A 20,809-nucleotide genomic window follows, 5' to 3' on the forward strand; every position below is an offset into this window, starting at 1 on the left:
TTTGAACCTATTTAAGGAGAAGAACGAGCACTTGTTCAATAGAAGAATCTGATTCTATTGGTCTGCAAGCAATTAAAAAGTCAAATCTGACGTAGCGGTTGGAAGTACATTCACTTAATTTCCCAACATTTCACATTAGTAAGAATCATACTATGTTTTAGAGAATAGTCACCGATGGACTCATGAACAAAATATTTCTTATTATTATTCATATCTTAGCCTGAGTTTTCCTGAGTCACTCTTAGAACTCAATTTAAATCTTATATTAGAATAGAATCTTTACATCCACAAAGCAAATATTTCCATCTGCAAGCATTCTCCTTATTTTCTTCGCTGTGTTTAGTGGATTGTGATATGATAAAGAGATGTCACTGTTATGACAGTATTCTTACATCGATGCTGACTTAAGTAGAATCGAGCCTTCAATAATCGTTATTGATTAATCCCCCGTTATCTGCCCGATGAAATTTCTCTAGACGTTGCCAATCTCCAATCTTATGGGAACTCAATATCGTGTATATATTATGTTATCTTCTTTTCTTACAATCAATGATGCCGACTATGATTCAGAATTATTTGCAAGTAATTGAATATGGTAAAACGGGGATTTCCAAAAAGATGCCAATACCATCTTGCCTATTTTCCTCCTACTCCCTATTATAACTTTGGACCTTGACTGGAACTCCATTTCTTATGTCAGTTTATAATATTCTTTTACAGATATCTCCATTTTCTTTTCCTTCTCACATTTGCAACTAGGCTCTGCTACATTGAACTTTGGAGAAATCATTTTTTTTGTAATTATTGTTTCCTTTTTGTTTATCATTTTTCTTTCCTTTGAATTTTCTCTTCTTCCCTCTATTATTAGAGACTGAGAAGAGCGCTTGATTTTCTCCCTCTTGATTTGAAATGATCTCTCTCGAAATGGGTATTGATTTCTCTGAGGTGCAATCGCTTTTAAGTTGGTCAAAAGTTAGTATTGATGGTCTGCTGAACACTTGGATAAATGCTTCCCAACATGTAGGTAATCCTCTAAGTGCTAATCATTGATAATTCTTGATCCTCATACTTTGTTTCCAATAGAAGATAGTTGATTCTTTATTTCAGGAATCCTTTCAAAGTAGGATGAGATTGACTTTCCTTCATTCATTTTTATATTCATAAGTTGATTCTTTAATGTAAGCAATCTACTTGAGTTGTTGATCTCAAATGTACCCTTAATTGTTTTGAATACCTTGAATGCTTTCTTGAGATTTGATATGGAGGGAAGAATATGATCTTCTGCTAAATCGACAATGGTTTTCCTGGCTTTATTATTTTACCTTTTCAAGTGGCTTTTTTCTGCCTCATCTTCAGGTATTGAAATACATGATTCAATGAATGATTCTAATTCCAATCCTTCAAGCATTGTTGTCATTCGAAATTTCCATGAGAAGACATTTGTTGCTCCTGCAAGCCTATCCTCGACTCTAATATTGTTTGCCATGATGTTTTAAAATTTTCGTTTTGCAATCTCTCTACCGAATTGGCTCCGATACCATGCAAATATTATAAGATCAATTTGGTGGAGATAGAAACTAACTATTGTTGATTGAAATACTGTTCTGAATTAAATGTTTCTTAACTTCATTCTTGAGCTTTGATAAATATTAAACTTCTCTATAATCAGATCAACTTCAAATATATATATATATATATATATATATATATATATATATATATATATATATATATATATATATATATATATATATATATATATATATTAGTTTTAATTCCTTTCTATGTATTACAGAATAGTACTAAATGAATATGAATAATGCATATATATATATATATATATAAGCACAACCTTACTGATTTATGACGAGCGAATAGCAAACTGCAGATATATCGAAGATTGTGTTAATGCATGCCTTAGATTGATGATTTCCATCAGTCATTCGATCGATATAAATTATGGTGTGAAGCAAGCCAACGTAGGGGCATGACTCTACGTGGCTTATGCCACGTAAGGTCATGACCCTATGTTGGTATTGTCAACAAGGAGTTGGCCGATACTTAAATTAATTTGATTCTTTAGCAACTGATTTGATTATGAATCCAATTTATGATTAATGTGTAATTTAACATATGTTCATTATACTTTATATGTATATATCAAGCTTTCACATATTTGGAATTCTATATATATATATATATATATCAAGCTTGATTTTATCAAAATATATTACACATTATTTTGCTTCAATTCACTATGAAGCTAATATTCTCAACAAGAACCACCTCCCATGGTGACCTCTTCTTCTGAGCTCTTCATAGTAGAGGGGATCAAACTTAGAACAAAGAAGTTAGCAAACAGCAAGGCAAGTGACATAGAGGGGCCGCAAGCTGAATTTTTGAAACGGGGAGTTGATCTCCTAGCTCCTCACATTATAAGGATCTTTAATAGAGTCATTCAGGATGGCTTTTATGAACAACCCATCTAACTACCGCACTATAATGGTCAACCCGCTATTCAGCAAACTTTTTGGGAGCATGGTGGAACATAGGATCAGAAAATGGGCAGAAATGGAAGGAAAAAGAGCAAAAGGACAAGCAAGTTTCAAACCAAGACATTCTACTATTGATCATTGTGTCACTCTTAGGCATTTGGTAGAGAAAGTACGGGACAGCCAAGGGGGAGAAGCTTTTTGCTGCTTCATAGACTTCAAGAAAGCCTTTGATACGGTGCCCAAAGACAAGCTATGGAAAAGAATGGAAGAATTACGCATCCCGGATGTGTACAAAGCAGCAGTGCATAGGCTTTATGAGAAAACTAGAGCAAAAATCAAAACTAAAGAGGGAATGTCCAAGTGTTTTGGGAGTGATATTGGTGTGAAGCAAGGATGTTTGCTATCCCCCACTTTGTTTGGCTTATATATTGATAAACTAGAAGCTTGGCTAAATGAAATTGATGGGAAGGGGTCCAATTAGCTGGCTATGTAGTGAAGCTTCTTCTTTACGTGGATGATCTAATATTAATATCAAAAACTTCTCAGGGATTAAAACATCACTTAAAGGCGTTAGAGCACTTCTGTCAAGAAGTGGGGATGGAGGTGAACAATTCCAAGTCAAAAATTATGATTTTTTCTTTGAAAAAAAGGAGGATCATTCGGATTTTCTTTTTGAAGGTAGCCCATTAGAAAAGGTGAAAGAATACACATTTGGGGATTGACTTCAACTACAGGCTCAGCTGGAAGACTTGTAGAGTTAAAATGATATAGGGGGGATGGGAAGTGCTATATCTGTTGTAAAACAGATGTAGAAATGCCAAGCTATGGGACTGGAAGACCAAGAAAACTCTATTTGGTTTGCTGGTCACTCCAGTTGTTCTTTATGGTTGCGAGGTTTGGGGAGGCAGCATGGCAAAGTGTGGGTGGAGACAATTAGAGAGGATCCAGAACCACCTAATCACTAATAATATCAAGGTCAAGGCTTCTATATCTTATGAAATCTTGTTAGCGAAAACCGGCATGTACCCATTGGAGGCGGTTGCCATAACTCGGCTAATAAGTTATTTAAGGAAACTGGACAATATGGATAGCCTACGTTGGCTCAAAATTGCAATGAAAGAGGACTTGGCTTGTAGGAAGAAGACTTGGATGAAACAAAGTATAAGTGGTTGAACACGTGGAATATCAAGTTGCAAGAGTGTCCTACCACCAACACAGAAATAAAGAAGTTTCTCGTGGTAAAATTCCAAACTGCCATGCAGTCTCTTAACATGGGTCGGAAAAAGACACATTATATCAATGTTTTCAATCCTTCTAGAGAGCATGGGGATCAAGCATATCTAGGGCCAGCTATTAATAGTAAGGCTAGGATGTTAATTGCTCAACTGAGGACTGGATCACATTATCTCAAATGCGAGACTGATAAATGGGAGAAGCCTAAAGGGGAGTGGGAAGAGAGGATCTGCAAGTTCTGCGAAAAAGGGGTGGTTGAGACGGAATGTCACTTTCTTACTGATTGCAAGGCATATGAGGATATTTGAGCCCAATACAAGGTCATCTTAGGAGATGGCATAAGCTTACACAGTTTGTTTGATGATGATAAGATACGACAGACTGCTGATTTGATTGTCAAGATACATAGTAGGAGGTTGGATATGGAAAAGAATCAGAATTAATGCTTCTGATCTGTGGTCCCTTAGACCGATGGTCTTGTGGACGTCATTAAAATCCTCCATTCATCCATTCATTCATTCAATGGGCAGTACCTAAACCCATTACAGGATAAATAGCATCATCTTCAATAGTTACTTCTAGATCAGATTGTCTTTCAATAAGAATTGAAAGATTGATTCTGAGCCCTGTCATGTGTCAAGAGGCTCCACTATCAATTAACCAGGTAGTGTTGTTGTTTAGGTGTTACTTGATAGCGCTGAATTTGATAAGAACCCTTCGTCTTCAGGTGTTGCTTCATGTACACTAGCAGTAGATGCTTGCTGTTTGAATTTGGTTCTGCAGTCCCTAGCATTATGTCCTGATTTTTCACATCTGAAGCACTTCATTTCTGATAGATCTGTCTTCTCATAAGATTTAAAAATTTGAAACTATCCTTTGGTCTCTCTTTCTTTTGAAATTTCTTCTTCGATTAAATCTTACTTACTCTTCGTAAGGTTTTGGATGTTAGGGCTTGGTTTTCTTCATTATAGGTGTTTGAATTAATTCTCCTAGCAGCCCGTCTAGATTTTTCTTGAATGCAGCGTGTTTTAAGTCTGTTAAATTTTGGTAGTTTGGACCTTGCACTAACTCATTGAATAAATGCTTCCCATGATGACGGAAGTCTTCTTCTAAGATAGTCAAAATTCTGAATTTCTAAGAGGTGAAATTTATTGCCATATATATATATATATATATATATATATATATATATATATATATATATATATATATATATATATATATATGACACTACTTTGAGAACAGGTATAAAATCTTCTTGATTTAGGCCAGCTCTGATACCATGTAAATTTTAAATATCAAGTTAACAATAGATCAGATAAAAGTGATTCACACTAATTTACACAACTATACAGTAATGCTGTCATATAATTATCTTTTTTATAATAAGGTTAAGCTACTGTAGAATCATAATCTGAAATATATATGTTCTTCAATATATACTATGATCTGTATATGTACATCTTCTTCAGTGATATATTTAGACTGCAATCTCAATGTATTCTGTGTGATATATATTATATGAACTGCGACCAAAATAAATACTCTGCGAAATAATACATGTGCCACGATCTCAAGGTTTATCCTCCCATATGTAATGAATGATCTGCGACAAAAGTACTATAAATGTCCTTCACTGTGTTATATATAGACCGCATCTTCACCCATGATCTAATTAGAAAACAATTTGATAGTCTTCCTATATATTCCAGATATTCCAGCCATGAGATTAAACACCATATATATATATATATATATATATATATATATTGTTGCCAGACTTTCAGTCTTCCCTTTTATGCTTTTAGTTTGACCATAATTCAATGCAAAGGACTCCATGTCCAAGTCTAGTTAACCATTAGGGGAGCTTTCTTTCTCATCCATCTCTTTGAGCTTACCCATGTGGGAATTGAGCAAATTAAGTCTTTACCAGTCATTTAGATGATGTAGGTTTGGGAAGGTAAGTATCATGCATTTACCCAAATGAGAAGAAAGTTTAATCACTCCAATTTGTGCTCAAGATGTGTTCATTTCAAGACAGTTTGCATATGGAGGGAAGATCTGATGGATCTTCATGTTCCAAGTGAAGATATGCCTGATTATACTTGCAATACGTGAGGTTCACATTGCTTGGAACCATATACAAGTTTGCCCAAAGGAAGAGGCAATGAAAAGACCTTACTTATGTTCAATTTTGGAAAACCTATAATTTAGCTATGCGGCGGAGCCATTGATGTCTTTTTTCTAATGAAGGTAATCATTCCCAAACTGTGGGCGGATCCAATGAATCCTGTATTAAGAAGTAATTGGAAATATTTGCTTGTTATTAACAGAGACCGAGAAGTCTATATATACAAAAGAATAAAGTGATGTTTCCTTAGGAAACGATTGTAAAGAATAGAAACATTCTATTCTAGCTAAAAGAAAGCTAAAAAAGCTAACAGATAACTACAGCTAACTAAATATTAGAAACATTCTAATATTTACAATAGATTACAAATAGATTACCATTAACTAATAATAAACGATTATCTATTATCATAATACCCTCCCTTAATGGTTAATCTATCCAGAGCACAAAGATGTCAAAAACTATAAAAGGCAGATTCTGTCTGCTCAAAGTGCTCCGCACTGTTCTCTGTGGGCTACGAACCATATTGCTTAGATTGTGCAGCTAAGCATTTCCGACATTCAACCTTCATGTGCCCAAACTTGTGGCAATAGTTGCATTGAATGTTCTTCTTTCGGGAGTTGTCTGATGCTGGAACAAAAGACTTCTATTGAGACAACTGTTGAAACTTGCCTTTATCCTTCTGAAAGGATTTAGTAGCAAAGGCTTGCTCTATAGAGGTGGAGCTAGAACTACTACTGAAATGTTGTTTCCACTAATCTTGTTGAAGCAAAAGTGTGTATAGATCAATGATCTTCAGATCAACACCAGAAGATGTGATGTTGAGAGTCTCAATAAAATGCTCATAGGACTTTGGTAAACTCCAGAGAGTGATAACCTCAATGTCGTCTTTCTCCATCTTACGACCAATGGCAAGCAACTAATCACGGATTTCCTGAATCCTATTCAGGTGAGCCTGGAGCAAGGTTCGCTCATCTATGATAATAGAGAACAAAGTGTTCTTCAAAAAGAAAGCTTTGTTTTTGTTAGAAGTCTCGTGAAGACCTTTGACATGTGTCCATATCTCGGTAGCTATCTTGTCGGATGGAATCTGAGAGCTGATCATTAGCCACAAATAATTTGAGAAGCATCGCCGCCTCTCAATTATTCAGAGCCCATGCATCCTGATCAGTACCAGGAGCAGTCAGACGTTGTGTAACACCCAGAACAATTTGATCAATATTTCAATATTAAAAAATTGTTGCGATCCACTGCTTCCAACCGCCATAAATTCGACCATTAAATTTTGAGTTGTTCTCGAGCATAATGTTTGTCAAAGATGCCATGGCACATTTTCCAAAAAAAAAGTGAAAAGTTGGGAAGGCACGTTCTTCGAGGCAAAAAACGAAAGACCCAAAAAATTTGAAGGATGACCTAGAAGAGAGCTCAAAAAACCCGAAGAGAAAATGTTGTTGATTTCTAGATTTGGTGGCTTGAAAATTGAGGCGCAAAAATCGAGGCACCTAGAAAAAACAGACAACCCAATTAAGCTCTCGAAAAACCCACCAAGAATCTTTAATCAAAAACAAAAATTCAAGGTCAAAAATTAGGGTTTCGAAAAAAACCAAGGCAACAGCCATGAAAGCTTGAATTTGCAAAAAAATGGAGTTTTGGAGGCCAAAAATTGCGATTTGAGGTTGCAAACAGCCCAGCTAAGGTCGTTTTTGGCTTAGGAAAGCAAAAACGACCCCAAAGAGAGTGTAACAAGCGCACGTTTGAAGAACGGAATGCAAAAAAAACTTTGCAAAAAATGGCAAGATTTACAACAAAAAAAAAGACCAAAAAAAACCACGATTTGCTGCCCAAAAACAATGGCATTGGATGGAGATACGAGCAGAGCAGAACACCGCTAGAAAAAATGATCAAAAAACAACTGTGTAAAACGCGATTTGCAGAGAATGGAACACCAAAACACGGGCCTTTGCAGCGATTTGAGTATGTGTGCGATTTGCCCCAAAGAAATCGCAAAAAACGCCAATAGAATTTCATGTTTTCCAAATGCAAATGGACGAGAATCGTTGTTGATGGTGTTTTGAGCAAGCAAACAAATGACCAAAGCAAAGGGTTAATGGCAAAAATTTCAAACAATGGCCAAAAAACTATGAAACCCTAGATGATTTTCTCAAGAATTGAAACCCTGCGGGTTGTAGAGAATCTCATAAATGATTTTGAGTAATTTGAATAAATAATTTCAAAAGAAATTATAAATTTGTCGTAAAAATTTTAAGTATTGGCTCTAATACCATATTACGAAGTAATTGGAAAATATTTGCTTCTTATTAACAAAGACCGAGAGGTCTATATATACAAAAGAATAAAGCGATGGTTCCTTAGGAAATGATCATAAAGACTAGAAACATTCTATTCTAGCTAAAAGAAACCTAACAAATAACTACAGCTAACTAAATATTAGAAACATTCTAATATTTACAATAGATTACAAATTAATTACCATTAAATAATAATAGATGATTATCTATTATCGTAATATCTCATTCCGTGTAAGAATAAGTTGAACGAAGATTAGAAGCCTCGAGGCTACAAGAACCGTCCATCTCCTTTGTCTTATAGAGATGTGAATCCTAGTCATCCATCTAACACTAAAGGAGCATGAATCAACAATCAGTATTTTATCTCGGAAGCTCTCTAAGTATGCCAAGGCCATCGCGGAGCCACACTTCGCAATCTCCGAAATCGATGTTGGGAATAATTCTGAGAGATTTGAGCTAAAAGAAAGTGCTTCTCTGAGGCATTTGCAAGTATCTTAAACTATTTAGTTAATCAGATCAAGCAAATCTATTGAAGTATAAGCCATTTCGGAAAGTAACCTCCGTCCCTCCGCAAGCTCAGGCAGCGTACTTCAAGACCTAGTTTTCTGAAATGTACTGAACAGTCAAATGGTAAGCTTTCAATGCGCAAATTGATTTCTAGGAGTAATAAGGATCTTTCTGAGCATAAAGAAGCAAGATTTGGGAGGTTTCTTGATGAAGTTAAAGGTTTCCGAAGATTGACTATTCTGAACATGCAATTGGTTTCATCGCAGAGCCGCTCCTCCCTTTTTCAAAGGGGTGAGATTTTATGAGTTCTTAATGTATCTTCGTATTGATCTCACTCTGGCAAGTAGTTGTGATACTATTAAGTATTGATGAACCGTTTCAAGAGCATTTTGAAGGTGATAGTCAAGTTTCGGAAAATGCTCCCTAGCATTACGTATGATCATTGCAAAGCCGCAACCCCCATTTAACAAAATGGGAATTTGGAGAACTTACTCAAGCCATCTATGTGGAGTCTTCAAATCGTCAAGGTGCCAAAGAAGCCCTATGTAATAAAGATCACTCAAATAAGCAAAGTTGGTGAGAAGAAGCACAGTTGTCAGAAAACTGTCTCTGTAGCTATGCTTGCATACTTCATGAGACACTTTTTGAAACTAAAGGTATGACCACTTCTAAGGCTCTATATAATTGAAATTATGCATTCTTGAGATGCTAAGGGGCATTTAAAGCAAAAATGAACCTCTTTCAAAAGCCTCAAAGTTGGAAGAGGCCGTACAAAGTTTTGCCTATTCTAGGTACGCTTGCGGACTTGCCTCACCAGTTTTTCTAAGGAACATAATGCACCAACTAGTAAGGCTTTTGGGATGATGCTTTTGATTCTTGGATACATATGAAGTGATTTCCAAGCCTTGAAAGCATTTAGATTGGAGAAATTCATGAAAAGCAAGGATGTGTCGAAAGCGTGTGGTTTTAGCCATGCATTCGACATGGGGCACTTCTCCAATAAAGCAAAAATAACAAATTGGAGGCTTGTTATAAAGAAAGAATATTCATCGAAGATGCTCGGTATATGCTACGCTCGGATAGATTATAAGAAAGTGAAGAATTAAAAAGGAACTAAGTGTTGATTTTCAGAAAGGAAGCAAGAGTGCTCTATGCCCAACCAAAGGCAAATAAACAAGGGTTTTGAGTTTTGGAAAAGAAGCAAGAGTGCTCTGCACCCGACCTAAGGCAAATGAACAAGGTTTTCAAAGGCATCGAAAAAGTGTCATTTCGGCTACGCTCGAGCTCTAAAGGTAAAAGTTTGTGAAATTAACGGTACGAATCGCTCTTAAAGCCAAATTTAATTCAAATAAAGTCGTTTACCCACCATATTAATGACAAATATATCGTTATGATCTTAACTGGCCTAATGTGCTTATCTCCCCGCGCCTCACTTGTGTGATGTGGGAGATTCAAGAAGTAACAACCATATTTGAATCGAATAAAGATCTTATGGGTGTTGTTTTCATGCTATCTTGCAATGGCATTACTACTTTCTGTGTGGATTGTTTTGTGCTTAGATATTGATTCATGGCCTTGAGAACTAAAATGCAACATAGGTTGCCTGGCTTGGTGAGCAAGTTGAAGGATTTAACAAATGCTTCTTTTCATTTCTACGATCTATCTGATCTTCACAGAAGGTTGAATTCGTAGCCAATTCACCCAAACACACAGGGACTAAAGGAGAGTGGTTTGGTTGAAGCTGCGGGATTCCCTATGGCTATTCAAGCCCTTGAGCTAGTTCAAGAGTGCATTGCTTGGTATGATCGTAAGACAAAGTAGATAAGGATGCCAATGACTCTGTGTTGCTGACCTTTGACAGAGCCTTGATGCAAAACACGTTTGGATTGCCAAACAGAGATGAATTCTGTGATATAGACTTTGGGTCTCTCCATGTATAATGAAAAGAGGACTCTGAGGTGAGGTGGTATTCTAAACACATGGTTCCAGCCACCTAAGACTTCAAAGAGTAAGTTGCCTAAGACCATGTTTGGCTCTAATTAAAAAGAGGAGGCATTGAATTTCATTGAACAACATTTCTTTTTGGTGCATGTTGTATGTGTTGAAGGTCAATATATAGATTGGGTACAGATAATATGTGATGAATTGACAAGCTGGATGAACTCAGCTAAGGCATTTAAGCAGTTTTATGTGTCCTATCTAATTTATGCTTTAGCAACGCATCACTTATGGTCGGGCTTGCCCTATAATGAAGATTTTGATGAGTCTACCAAAATGTATGAGTTCTATCCTTACCTGCAGCTAGAAAAGAGCTATGAACAATTTGTAAAGGTCAATGATGCCTTTACTATTACGCTATGTAGAGAGCTTCAGGGGTGTCCTAAGAGGAGATTTTCTCCAGAGGCTATTACAGTGGTATCTCAGTTTGGTTGTTGCTTTACACAATTCACTTCTTTATCCTACATTGGAATTGGTGGTTTTGATGGCTTTCCTTGGAGATTAGCCAGATATCCAGATGACAAAGTTGTGTGGGTTGAGCTTTGTAGACAAATACTGGAGGTCAATACTCTCTGTGTTGCTAACAAGAAAGCTGGAATCTCATTCCCAATTGAAGTGGGATTTTATTCATGTGCATCAAGATCTGATGCAAAGAACCTCATTAAGGTCTTTGACAGTAAGTAAAAATTCAAAGATTATGAAGTTATTAGGCCTTTGTTTGATCCTATGAACTTTGTAAAGGATAATCTTCGACTTGGTGCAAGTTTCAAGCACATTCCTGACCTTGAAGATTAACATTGAGTATCAGACTCAAGAGAAAACTGGTCAAGGCTCACCGTGGAGCAAATAAAATTGTATAAGGTAAACATTAATGTCAATGATATTGATATGATAAATCCAATCTGACATTCACAACTTATGAGAGAGATAAAGGACAAGCCTATTCTGTCCATCCCACCTGAGGACCCAATAATTAATAAATTGGAGATTTTGATGGATGGGATTCTGAAAAGAACTGACAAGTGAGTGGAGAAGACCAGAGCAAGGAAGAAGTGGACTGGAGCCAGTGATTCTTCTACTGGAGTGTCTTCAAGCACTGCCCAAACCTCATCATCCACCACCTCTACCACAGCTTCCACCACTTCTACATCGATGGAACCTCCACAATCAGTGGGTGGAGGAGGTGGAGATCAGCCACCTGACAAGAATACTCAAACTCCTCCAACTCGTGGAGGAGGTTCTTTGCCAGACATTAGAAAAGATGGAGATGCTAAGGCAGAGAAAGAAAAGGAGAAGGATAAGGAAGAGGAACAATCTGATACTAAGGACCCATCTGTTGTGCCAGTTATCAATTTGTATGGAGAGAACAGTCAGCCAAGACATAATCCTCCAGAAGGTGAACATGATAGTGATCAACAAGCCCAAGTCACTCCTCAGCAACAATAGGGCACTGATCAAGGTAATATTCCTAAACAATCTACTACTAAAATTGTGACTTTTCCCTTTTCTAGCAAGAAAAAGGAAACTCCTCTCATGACCAGAAAGTTGTTTGATCCTTTAGCTATCGAGTCAACATTCAATGTTCTCTAGGTCGACTCTTGGATAGAGGAAACTATAGACAGAAAGAAAAGGAGAATGGAGGAAAGCGTCCCACCCAAGACTTTGATTTCACAAGCAATGCAACCACCATAGTCAATATCTAAGGTGAAGAAACAAAAGACACTAGCTGCTTTGGCCACGAATCTGGATACAAGGCATGTGGTAGTAGAGATAGACCTCAAAAGGAGGGGAGAATCATAGTAAAATCAATTGATATAGGACCACCAGTTCATGACTCTATGGTCAATATATGGAAATCCACAAACATTTGGATTAAAGAAAGGTTGGAGGAGTTGAAGCTAGCTAAGGAAACATTGAAAGCCCCCAACAAGGAATTGATTGATTACATCAAAGCTACGCTTGGACCTTTGGCCATACTATCAGTAGATAATGCTCCTGCAAGCACATATGATCCAAGTGCAGAGGAAAACAAGAACTTACTGATGAAATTACAGCAGGAGAGGCACTTCGAGTAGATCGGGAGACATGATTCAAAAGATCCAAAGATATTCGTGAAATAGATATTGAGGATCAAGAGTCTCCTCAAAATATGGAAGAGGATCAAGCTTCTTAGATTCAAAGGGAGATTCATGAACATATGGAAGATGACAATCAAAATGAACCTATGGATTCAGGTGATGAGCCTAAAGACACTACTGTGAATAGGAAAAGGCCTCTATGGGCAAAAAAAATCATTCAAGAAGCTGAAAATTATGCGGCTCCAAAAAGAACCTTCAGGGAAAGCAAAAGACCTCATAGATACTCAGGCTATGTTGCCTTTATGAGAGAAATTATCAAATCAGAACCTTCTAATGTAGAGGAAGCTCTCAAACATCAAGTTTGGAGAGATCCTATGATAGAAGAATATCAATCTATTCTTAAGAACAACGTTTGGGGCATTGTACCTAGACCAAAAGATAAATCAGTGGTGTCACTTAAATTGTTCTTCAAAATCAAACATGTTGCAGATGGAAATATTGAAAAATATAATGAAAGATTTGTTGCTAGAGGCTTTTCTCAAAAGGAGGGAATTGATTATGAAGAGACATTTGCTCTAGTTGCTCAATACACCTCCATCAAGGTTGTGATTGCTATTGCCACGTCAAAAGTATGGAAAATTGACCGAATGGATGGGAAGATTGCTTTTCTTAATGGCATAATAGAAGAGGAAGTGTACCTAGAGAAACCTGAATTATTTGTAATAGATAGTAATAGTTCTCATGTTTGCAAATTAAAGAATGCTCTATATGGTCTCAAACAAGCTTCTCATGCCTGGTATGAGAGGATAGATCAATATCTTTCTAGCTTAGGCTTCTGCAAGAACGATGCAGATCTGAATATATACCATAAGGTAATTAATGGTGAAATATAGATTCTCATTCTTTATGTTCACGACTTATTGATTACAAGAGAAGACCATCTCATTACGAAATGTAAACAAGACCTAGCATTTGAGAAGGATTTGGGTTCACTATTTCCTTTGTTTAGAAGCATGGCAGTAGGCTGATAGCATCATTCTAAATCAAGGAAAATACACTATTGACATTCAAAAAAGGTTTAGAATGATGGATTGTAACCCAATGGCCACCCCTAACGGAAACTAATGTACATAAGTTAAAAGAAGCAGCAGCAAACTTAGAATTGACAGAGTCCATTGTCTAACAGAAGATGATTGCATCCTTTATGTACTTAGTCAACAGTAGACCAGACATTTGCTATGCAGTGAATGTTCTTAGTCAGTTAATGCATGAGCCAAGACAATTACATCTAGTTGCAGTAAAACATGTTTTGAGATACCTACTTGGTACAATTGGCTATGGTCTAAAATATAATAATGTAGATCTAAATCAGCATGGATATACCCATTCAAATTGGGCTAGAAGTATAGTTGATTGGAAAAGCACTACATGGTGTTGTTTCAAATATGAATCGGCTATGATCTCCTAGTTTAGTAGGAAGCAATCTCTAGTTGCATAGAGTTCCACAAAAGCCGAGTACATAGCAGCATCCACGAGAGCTCAAGAAGCTCTATGGCTAAGGAAACTTCTTGTAGGATTGTTTGGACAATCCTTAGATCCCACTATCATTCACTATGACAATCAGAGTTGTATAAAACCTTCAATGAATCCTATGCTCCATAACATATCAAAACGCATTAAAATTCCTTACCATTATGTTAGAGACATGGTGGAAAGAAATGTTATCCAATTGAGATATATTAGTAGAGATGAACAAACAACACACATTTTCAACAAGCCTCTCTCCAAGACAAAGATTGAATAATTCGAGGTAAGCTTGGTATGGTAAAAAAGTAAGCTTTTCTGATCTTGAGTCTCAACAATGTTAATTTGTTGTATTGATATATTCTAAAGATGTTTAATGTTTAAACTCTTTATTTATCATGGGCCCCTATGAACATTATTGAAAGGTAATGATCTCTGAATGATAGACACTTGTACTTTTGGTAGCTATTATAAGGTGATGACTTTATAATAGTTAACCACACTATCATGATGGACAACATGAGACTTGATATCCGCAGAAAACAAATAATATCTCTTAAGTAATATCAAATTATGGTGGATATGAGGCTTGCTATCTATGGATAAGCCATGATGATTGATATTACTGAGATAGTCATGGTGGATGTAATGTGACTTAATATTTGTGGATATGCCATGACCTAATATCTGTAAGGTGTTAGGATTAGATCGACAGAAAATAAGAGTTACATGCAAATATAACCAATATCACAAAGGAATAAAGCAAACATAAACAAAAAAAAGACACAGATTTCACATGGTTCACCCAATCCCTGGGATACATCCACTAGACAGCGAGTCCAATACTATTATCCAATAACTTTAACCTATTACAATATTCAACCTCCCTTACAACTCAATACCACTGCAAGAAGCTAGATATGCACTTTAGAAAACCCTAACCCTAAGCCAATATTACATGACTTATGTTGGCTCAACAAGTTAACCGTGAACATACTTAACTAGTCAACCTTGGGAAATGGTTGACGAGTCAACTCAAAAATGCTTGATGAGTTAACCAAAAATATTTTTTATGAAAAAGTGTACAATAATTTCCTGTTCAATCACCACAGACCAACATAAGGTAGGTATCATGTGACCTGATGCCTGTGCACATACCATAGTGGTATTACATTGTGAATTATGGTGAACATCATGTGACTTGATGTTCATGGACATGCCATTACTCCCAATCTCGCAATGAGGTGATATCTTTCTCCCTTACAATAAATGGATCTATTGTGTTTACGCCTTGGATAGAATTACTACTCCATAGCAAAGAGGGAGTGTTAAGAGTTTTGTAGCATCAGTCGGATTAATCTATCTGTTGATATCAACATTTGTTTTCATCCTTTACTCTGTATTGATCTGATTACTTGTAATGATTGTGATTATCATTATCATAATAAACCTCTAATGCACGTGATTAATAATTAGTGACTTAATATCATATATATATATATATATATATATATATATATATTCATATTATTATTATTATTATTATATATAATCAGTTATATTCTAAAGATTAATAATCATTGACAGCTGAAGGTATTGATGCTTATAAACCATGAGGATCAAAGCTCATTTTAATCGATCACATATTTGATTAATCACTAACGGTGGTATAAGACATTGTTATGTTCCATGTCTAGACATGTCTCTATGCGGAACATGTAGTTCCATGTAGAGATATGTCTCTACATAAGACATACAACCCTTGCATTCACATATTTATATGAAGTTGATTCATACTTGAGCAACATGCAGAATTATTGAAAGTGCAAAGCAATATGGTATTCCGCCTTCCACAAATTGACTCAGCAATATCGATACACTTCATATCACATTGGTATACAGCAGTTGATGAACCTATCTTGTCAAGATTACATTGCAGCAAATTGATACATCCTTGTTAGTTGGAAGCAGTGATCCTCTAAGAGCTTCGATTTGTGTAAAGATTGATCATTGTTGATTACATCCTTATATCTGCACAACAGTAAAAAAAAAATACTACCATATATAAATCTGATTAAATTTAACAAAATTTGGTCATGTGATCTGAGATTGCAAGACTCGCTTTGCTTCTAAACAACGGCAGGGAAGGTCTCAGCTGTTAGCTTGTGGTGACTGATCAAGGAAGTACTGTACATACTCCATAATAGCTTCTTGCAGCGGTATTGAGCTGTAAGGGATTAGAGATTGTAATCAGGTTGTAATCGCTGGATAATAAAATATTGGACTCGTTGTTGGTGGACGTAGCCCAAGAATTGGGTGAACCACATTAAGTCTTTGTGTCTTGTGTTCTCTTTTGTGCGATTATTATTTTTTGATATTGGTTACGTTTTCACATAATTGTTATTTCTGTCTCTTTAAATCCTAACACCAGCCAGAGGCCAATATTGTAGAATATACAGAGCTCACTAATCAGCCTAAGTCTAACTTTTACGCCTTCTGAGGATTCACTTGCAGACTTTCGTTTTGAAGTTAGATTGAAATTAAGGGAGGGATTCGAGTTAAATCTCTTTTCTTTTGTTTCTGTCTTCAGTAGATTTATTTATATTATTAATGGTCACCCCTCTTCTATCTTTTCATATTCTCTCTTTGTTCAATATGGAAACTTTCTCTTTCTATTTCTCTCTTCAAAATGATTTGTTTCTCTCTTTGTTCATTATAGGAACATTCATGTGTATACTTGTTTATATAGATCATTTATTATTTTACCATATTAAAGCATATTGGAGAATTAGTTGGACACATTGGTCAAGATAAAACCATTGCTCTAGAAAATGAGCATTATTACTGACCACAATTACAACAATGCATTAAGGACTTTGTATAGAGTCTTAGAAAATATCAGATGACAAAAGAAACCAAGCAAAATATAGGGTCATATCAGTTCTTATGGCCATGAGAGGATATTTATATGAATTTTGTTCCGATTTTACCAAGGACTCAATGAGGACATGATTTCATTTTTGCGGTGGTCGACAACTTGTCAAAGATGGAACATTTTATTACTTGTGCGAAGACTTATGATGTTTTTCATGTAGCAGGGTCATTTTTTGGATAAGTGGTGAGACTACATGGTCTACCAAAAAGCATAGTTCAAATCAAGACGCTAAGCTTATTGGGTACTTTTGGAGGACATAGTGGACGAAGATGAAGATAGATTTGAAGTTTAATAAGTGCATCATCCACAAAAAATGGGAAGACAAAAGTGGTTAACAAGAATTTGGAGAACCAATTGAGACGCTTAGTAAGAGATAAACTCAAAGAGCAGTATCTAATTTTACCACAGGCAAAGTTTGCATACAATAATATTTTGTTAATAAGAGAATTGGTAAATTGCCATTTCAGATTGTATATGGCAGTAGTCCTAAAGATGCTTCCGAACCAAGGAAGTTGAACAAAGGAGAAAAGAGTAGTGCTGAAGTTAAAAACTTTGTAGAAAACCTACATAGTTTGCATGGAGAGGTAAGAAAGTGTATTAATAAGATGAATATTCAATACAAGGCGAAAGAAGATCAGAAGAGGAGATAAAGGAGTTTTAGATTGGTGATTAAGTCATGGTTCATCAATGAAACAAGAGGTTTCCAATAGGAACATATTAAAAATTGAAGAGGAGAAATTTAGACCATGCAAAACCTTGAGAAGCGCAATTTTGAAAATGCTTATGAAGTAAATTTGCCAAGGGAGCTTAATAATACATTTGTGTTTAATATTTCAAATTTGACAAAATATCATGAAGGGAGCATTGAGGATGAAATAACGGAAGCGCAATAAAATATTCCAGCACTTACTTCAACTAAAAGGAGATAGAGGATGGATACTCATGTGGATAGAAGGACAAGACATGAGCTATTAGAAGAGTACTTGGTTAAACAAAAAGGGCAACCAGTTGAAGATTCATCAGGGCTATAAAAAGGAGAGATTGATTGCCTTGATTTTCCTCTAAACACCTAAGATGTGAGTTCGGTTTTCAAATTACCCCACGGTTTTATGCGCAAGTATCTATGGTGTCAGATCAATCTAGCATCACCCAAAAATATTGTTTAGTTTTTCAATAAGGGGCTATTTCGGTAGGCTTACTATTTTTATCAAGTATACTATTTTTAGTAAGTTTCCATATGTGCATTTTCAAGCCTAAAAATAACCCCAAGGAGCATAATGGGAAAATATAATGACTGAAAAAATAATCATGTCCAATATCCTATATTGTTTAGGAAATACTTATGTTTTGCGGTTTGAAAATGTTATAAAATGTCCAACTTGAATTTCAGACCTTTAAATGATCGAATGGGATATCGACAAGCTTTAATCATTTCATGATCTAGCAAAAGCATAGTGTAGATCTCTTCCAAATCTTCAGCATTAAAAAGGGGCTCCATCGGGTTCTCTAATCAAAAGTTATGGTCTTAGAAGATGCATTACCTTAGGGAGTTAATTAAAAAAATCAAAATATTATGATAAATATCACAACCCATTTTTGGCTTATTCTAAAGCAAGAGAATAGAGAGGAAAGAGCTTGGCCACCAATTTGAGAGGTGACACCTTCTCAAGATTCAAGGTGGTTATACTTCCCAGAACAAAAAGAGAAAAGAGAGTTTACTTGGGACAATTTTGGTAGTGCAAATTGTAGCTCTAGCTTGTATATTATTGAATAATAAGGCCCATGTGGCTCTTGTAGGTTATTTCTAGAATGTTGCAATGTGATTTCATCTAAGATAAGAGAAAGCAAATGTTTTTGTTCTTAGAATTTTTTGTTTGTTTCTTTGTGTGTTGTGTGTTTGGGTTAGTAAGGGGAGTACCATTCATCATGGTGCTAGGTTGATTTGCATATAGCTAATAATATATCTTCATATTAGTTTGGGAACCATGTAAGAAGCATGCAATATCAAAGAAATCATAAACTTGAAAATGAGATGTAATTTATCAACGGAAAGAAGTATCTAACTAAACATATTCAAGTGTACCTTCAAGAAAATGATCAACTTTGGAAATATTTTTCGCAACATCCTCTTCCAACTGTAAAGGCAAGACACAAGCACATGAGCAAAATGACAAATTAAGAACAGATCTTGTCCTTTTAAACATAACAATATCATATAAACATGTTGTACAAAACATTTTGACAATCTATTGATACAATATAGACCTTTGTTGTGATGGAAAAAAAGGGATGAGAACCATCAAATAACATCTAACTTGATTCTCTTTGTTAAATAAATGGTTAAAAGTACATACAAAGATCAAAATAAGTCTCTTGGGGAAATTATCTTTAAAAAAGTTCTTTGACCAAATAAATAATGAAAACAAACATGGAGTTGAAGTTCTTGTTTAATAAAGTGAAACAAAAAGATGTTTTAGCAAAAGGGAGGGTAGGTGGAGAAAATGCATTTGTTTCTCATGCCAATGAAAGGTCTAGATGTAATGTAGTTGTCAAGAATCTTGCATCACTCACAAATATTACCTGCTTTATTTTCCTAGTTTACGTTTTCCCCACAAGATTGGCTTGCACAAATTTGTCTTTTTTGAACTTTTGCATTAGTATGTATCTATTACAAGCATTTTTATAGTCAGCAAACATGTGCATCTCTTGCTCTTATGTGCAAAACTTATTGGAATTGAGTTATTCCACACTATGTGCAAGCTTTGGACAAGCATAAATTAGTCGGCATGCTAACACACAAGCTTTTTCAAGACCTCCTCAATTTTCAACATTACTACGCAATAGGTCATTCTATAAGAATTTGCACAATGATATTGATACATTTTTAAAGTTAACTAAATAAGGGGAAACAACGTAGTGAGAAATAAAATAAGTCCCAAAACAATTGAAAATGTAGATTAATGAAATATTGAAATTAAAACAAATTTGTAATGATATATACAAATATATCCTTTAATAAAAATGACTTGCCTACATAAATATTATAATCTATAAGAGAGAGAGAAATCATTATATCAAAGAAGGAAATTAATATAATTGGGAAGGAAGATAAACTATTGTTACAAAATTGCTATTGAAGAAATAAGAATTAATTATAAAGTAGTTAACAATATTGCACAAATGGTTATATAAATTAATTTAAGGCCAAGCTAAGAAATAAAGAACATTTAAATTAAGATACCTCTTCCCAAAAATGGAAGCAACTACCAAAAAACACTAAAGACAAATCAAATTTAAATCAAGATAGAATACAAGCAATGAATAAGAAAGAAAAAATGGGACAAATCAACTAAGAAGTAAAGGAAGAACCAAAAGTGATAAAAAGGGAAGAACGGGAACAAATTGCTGGTGCAAAGAAACACAAATAAGAATGCGAAGTGAAGACAAGGAGAAGAAAGAAAGCAAGAAAGGAGAGCTCAGGTTGTGATCAGATGTCAGGCTGTCAGGTGAAGAAACCAAAGGTTTGAAAGAATGGGAGGAGCAAGGCAAGGAAGAAAGAGAGAAGGAGCGCGAGGTAGTGAGAAGGATGTTGAATTTAT

General features: G+C 35.4%; 1 protein-coding gene across 3 annotated transcripts in view; it reads right to left on the reverse strand.

The window, feature by feature from the left end:
* The window catches only part of LOC149559255 (uncharacterized), a 150,055-nt gene that overhangs the window by 105,984 nt on the left and 23,262 nt on the right, over positions 1 to 20,809 (reverse strand). For all 3 annotated transcript variants that reach the window (XM_089833184.1, XM_089833183.1, XM_089833185.1), the window contains one exon: positions 19,294 to 19,345. In XM_089833184.1, the coding sequence (XP_089689310.1) occupies positions 19,294 to 19,345 (52 nt within the window). The remainder of the gene's footprint in view (positions 1 to 19,293; positions 19,346 to 20,809) is intronic.

This window comes from Cupressus sempervirens, chromosome 5, assembly GCF_028749045.1.
Source record: "Cupressus sempervirens isolate cs-2001-9-10 chromosome 5, ASM2874904v1, whole genome shotgun sequence".
Taxonomy (NCBI): Eukaryota; Viridiplantae; Streptophyta; class Pinopsida; order Cupressales; family Cupressaceae; genus Cupressus; species Cupressus sempervirens.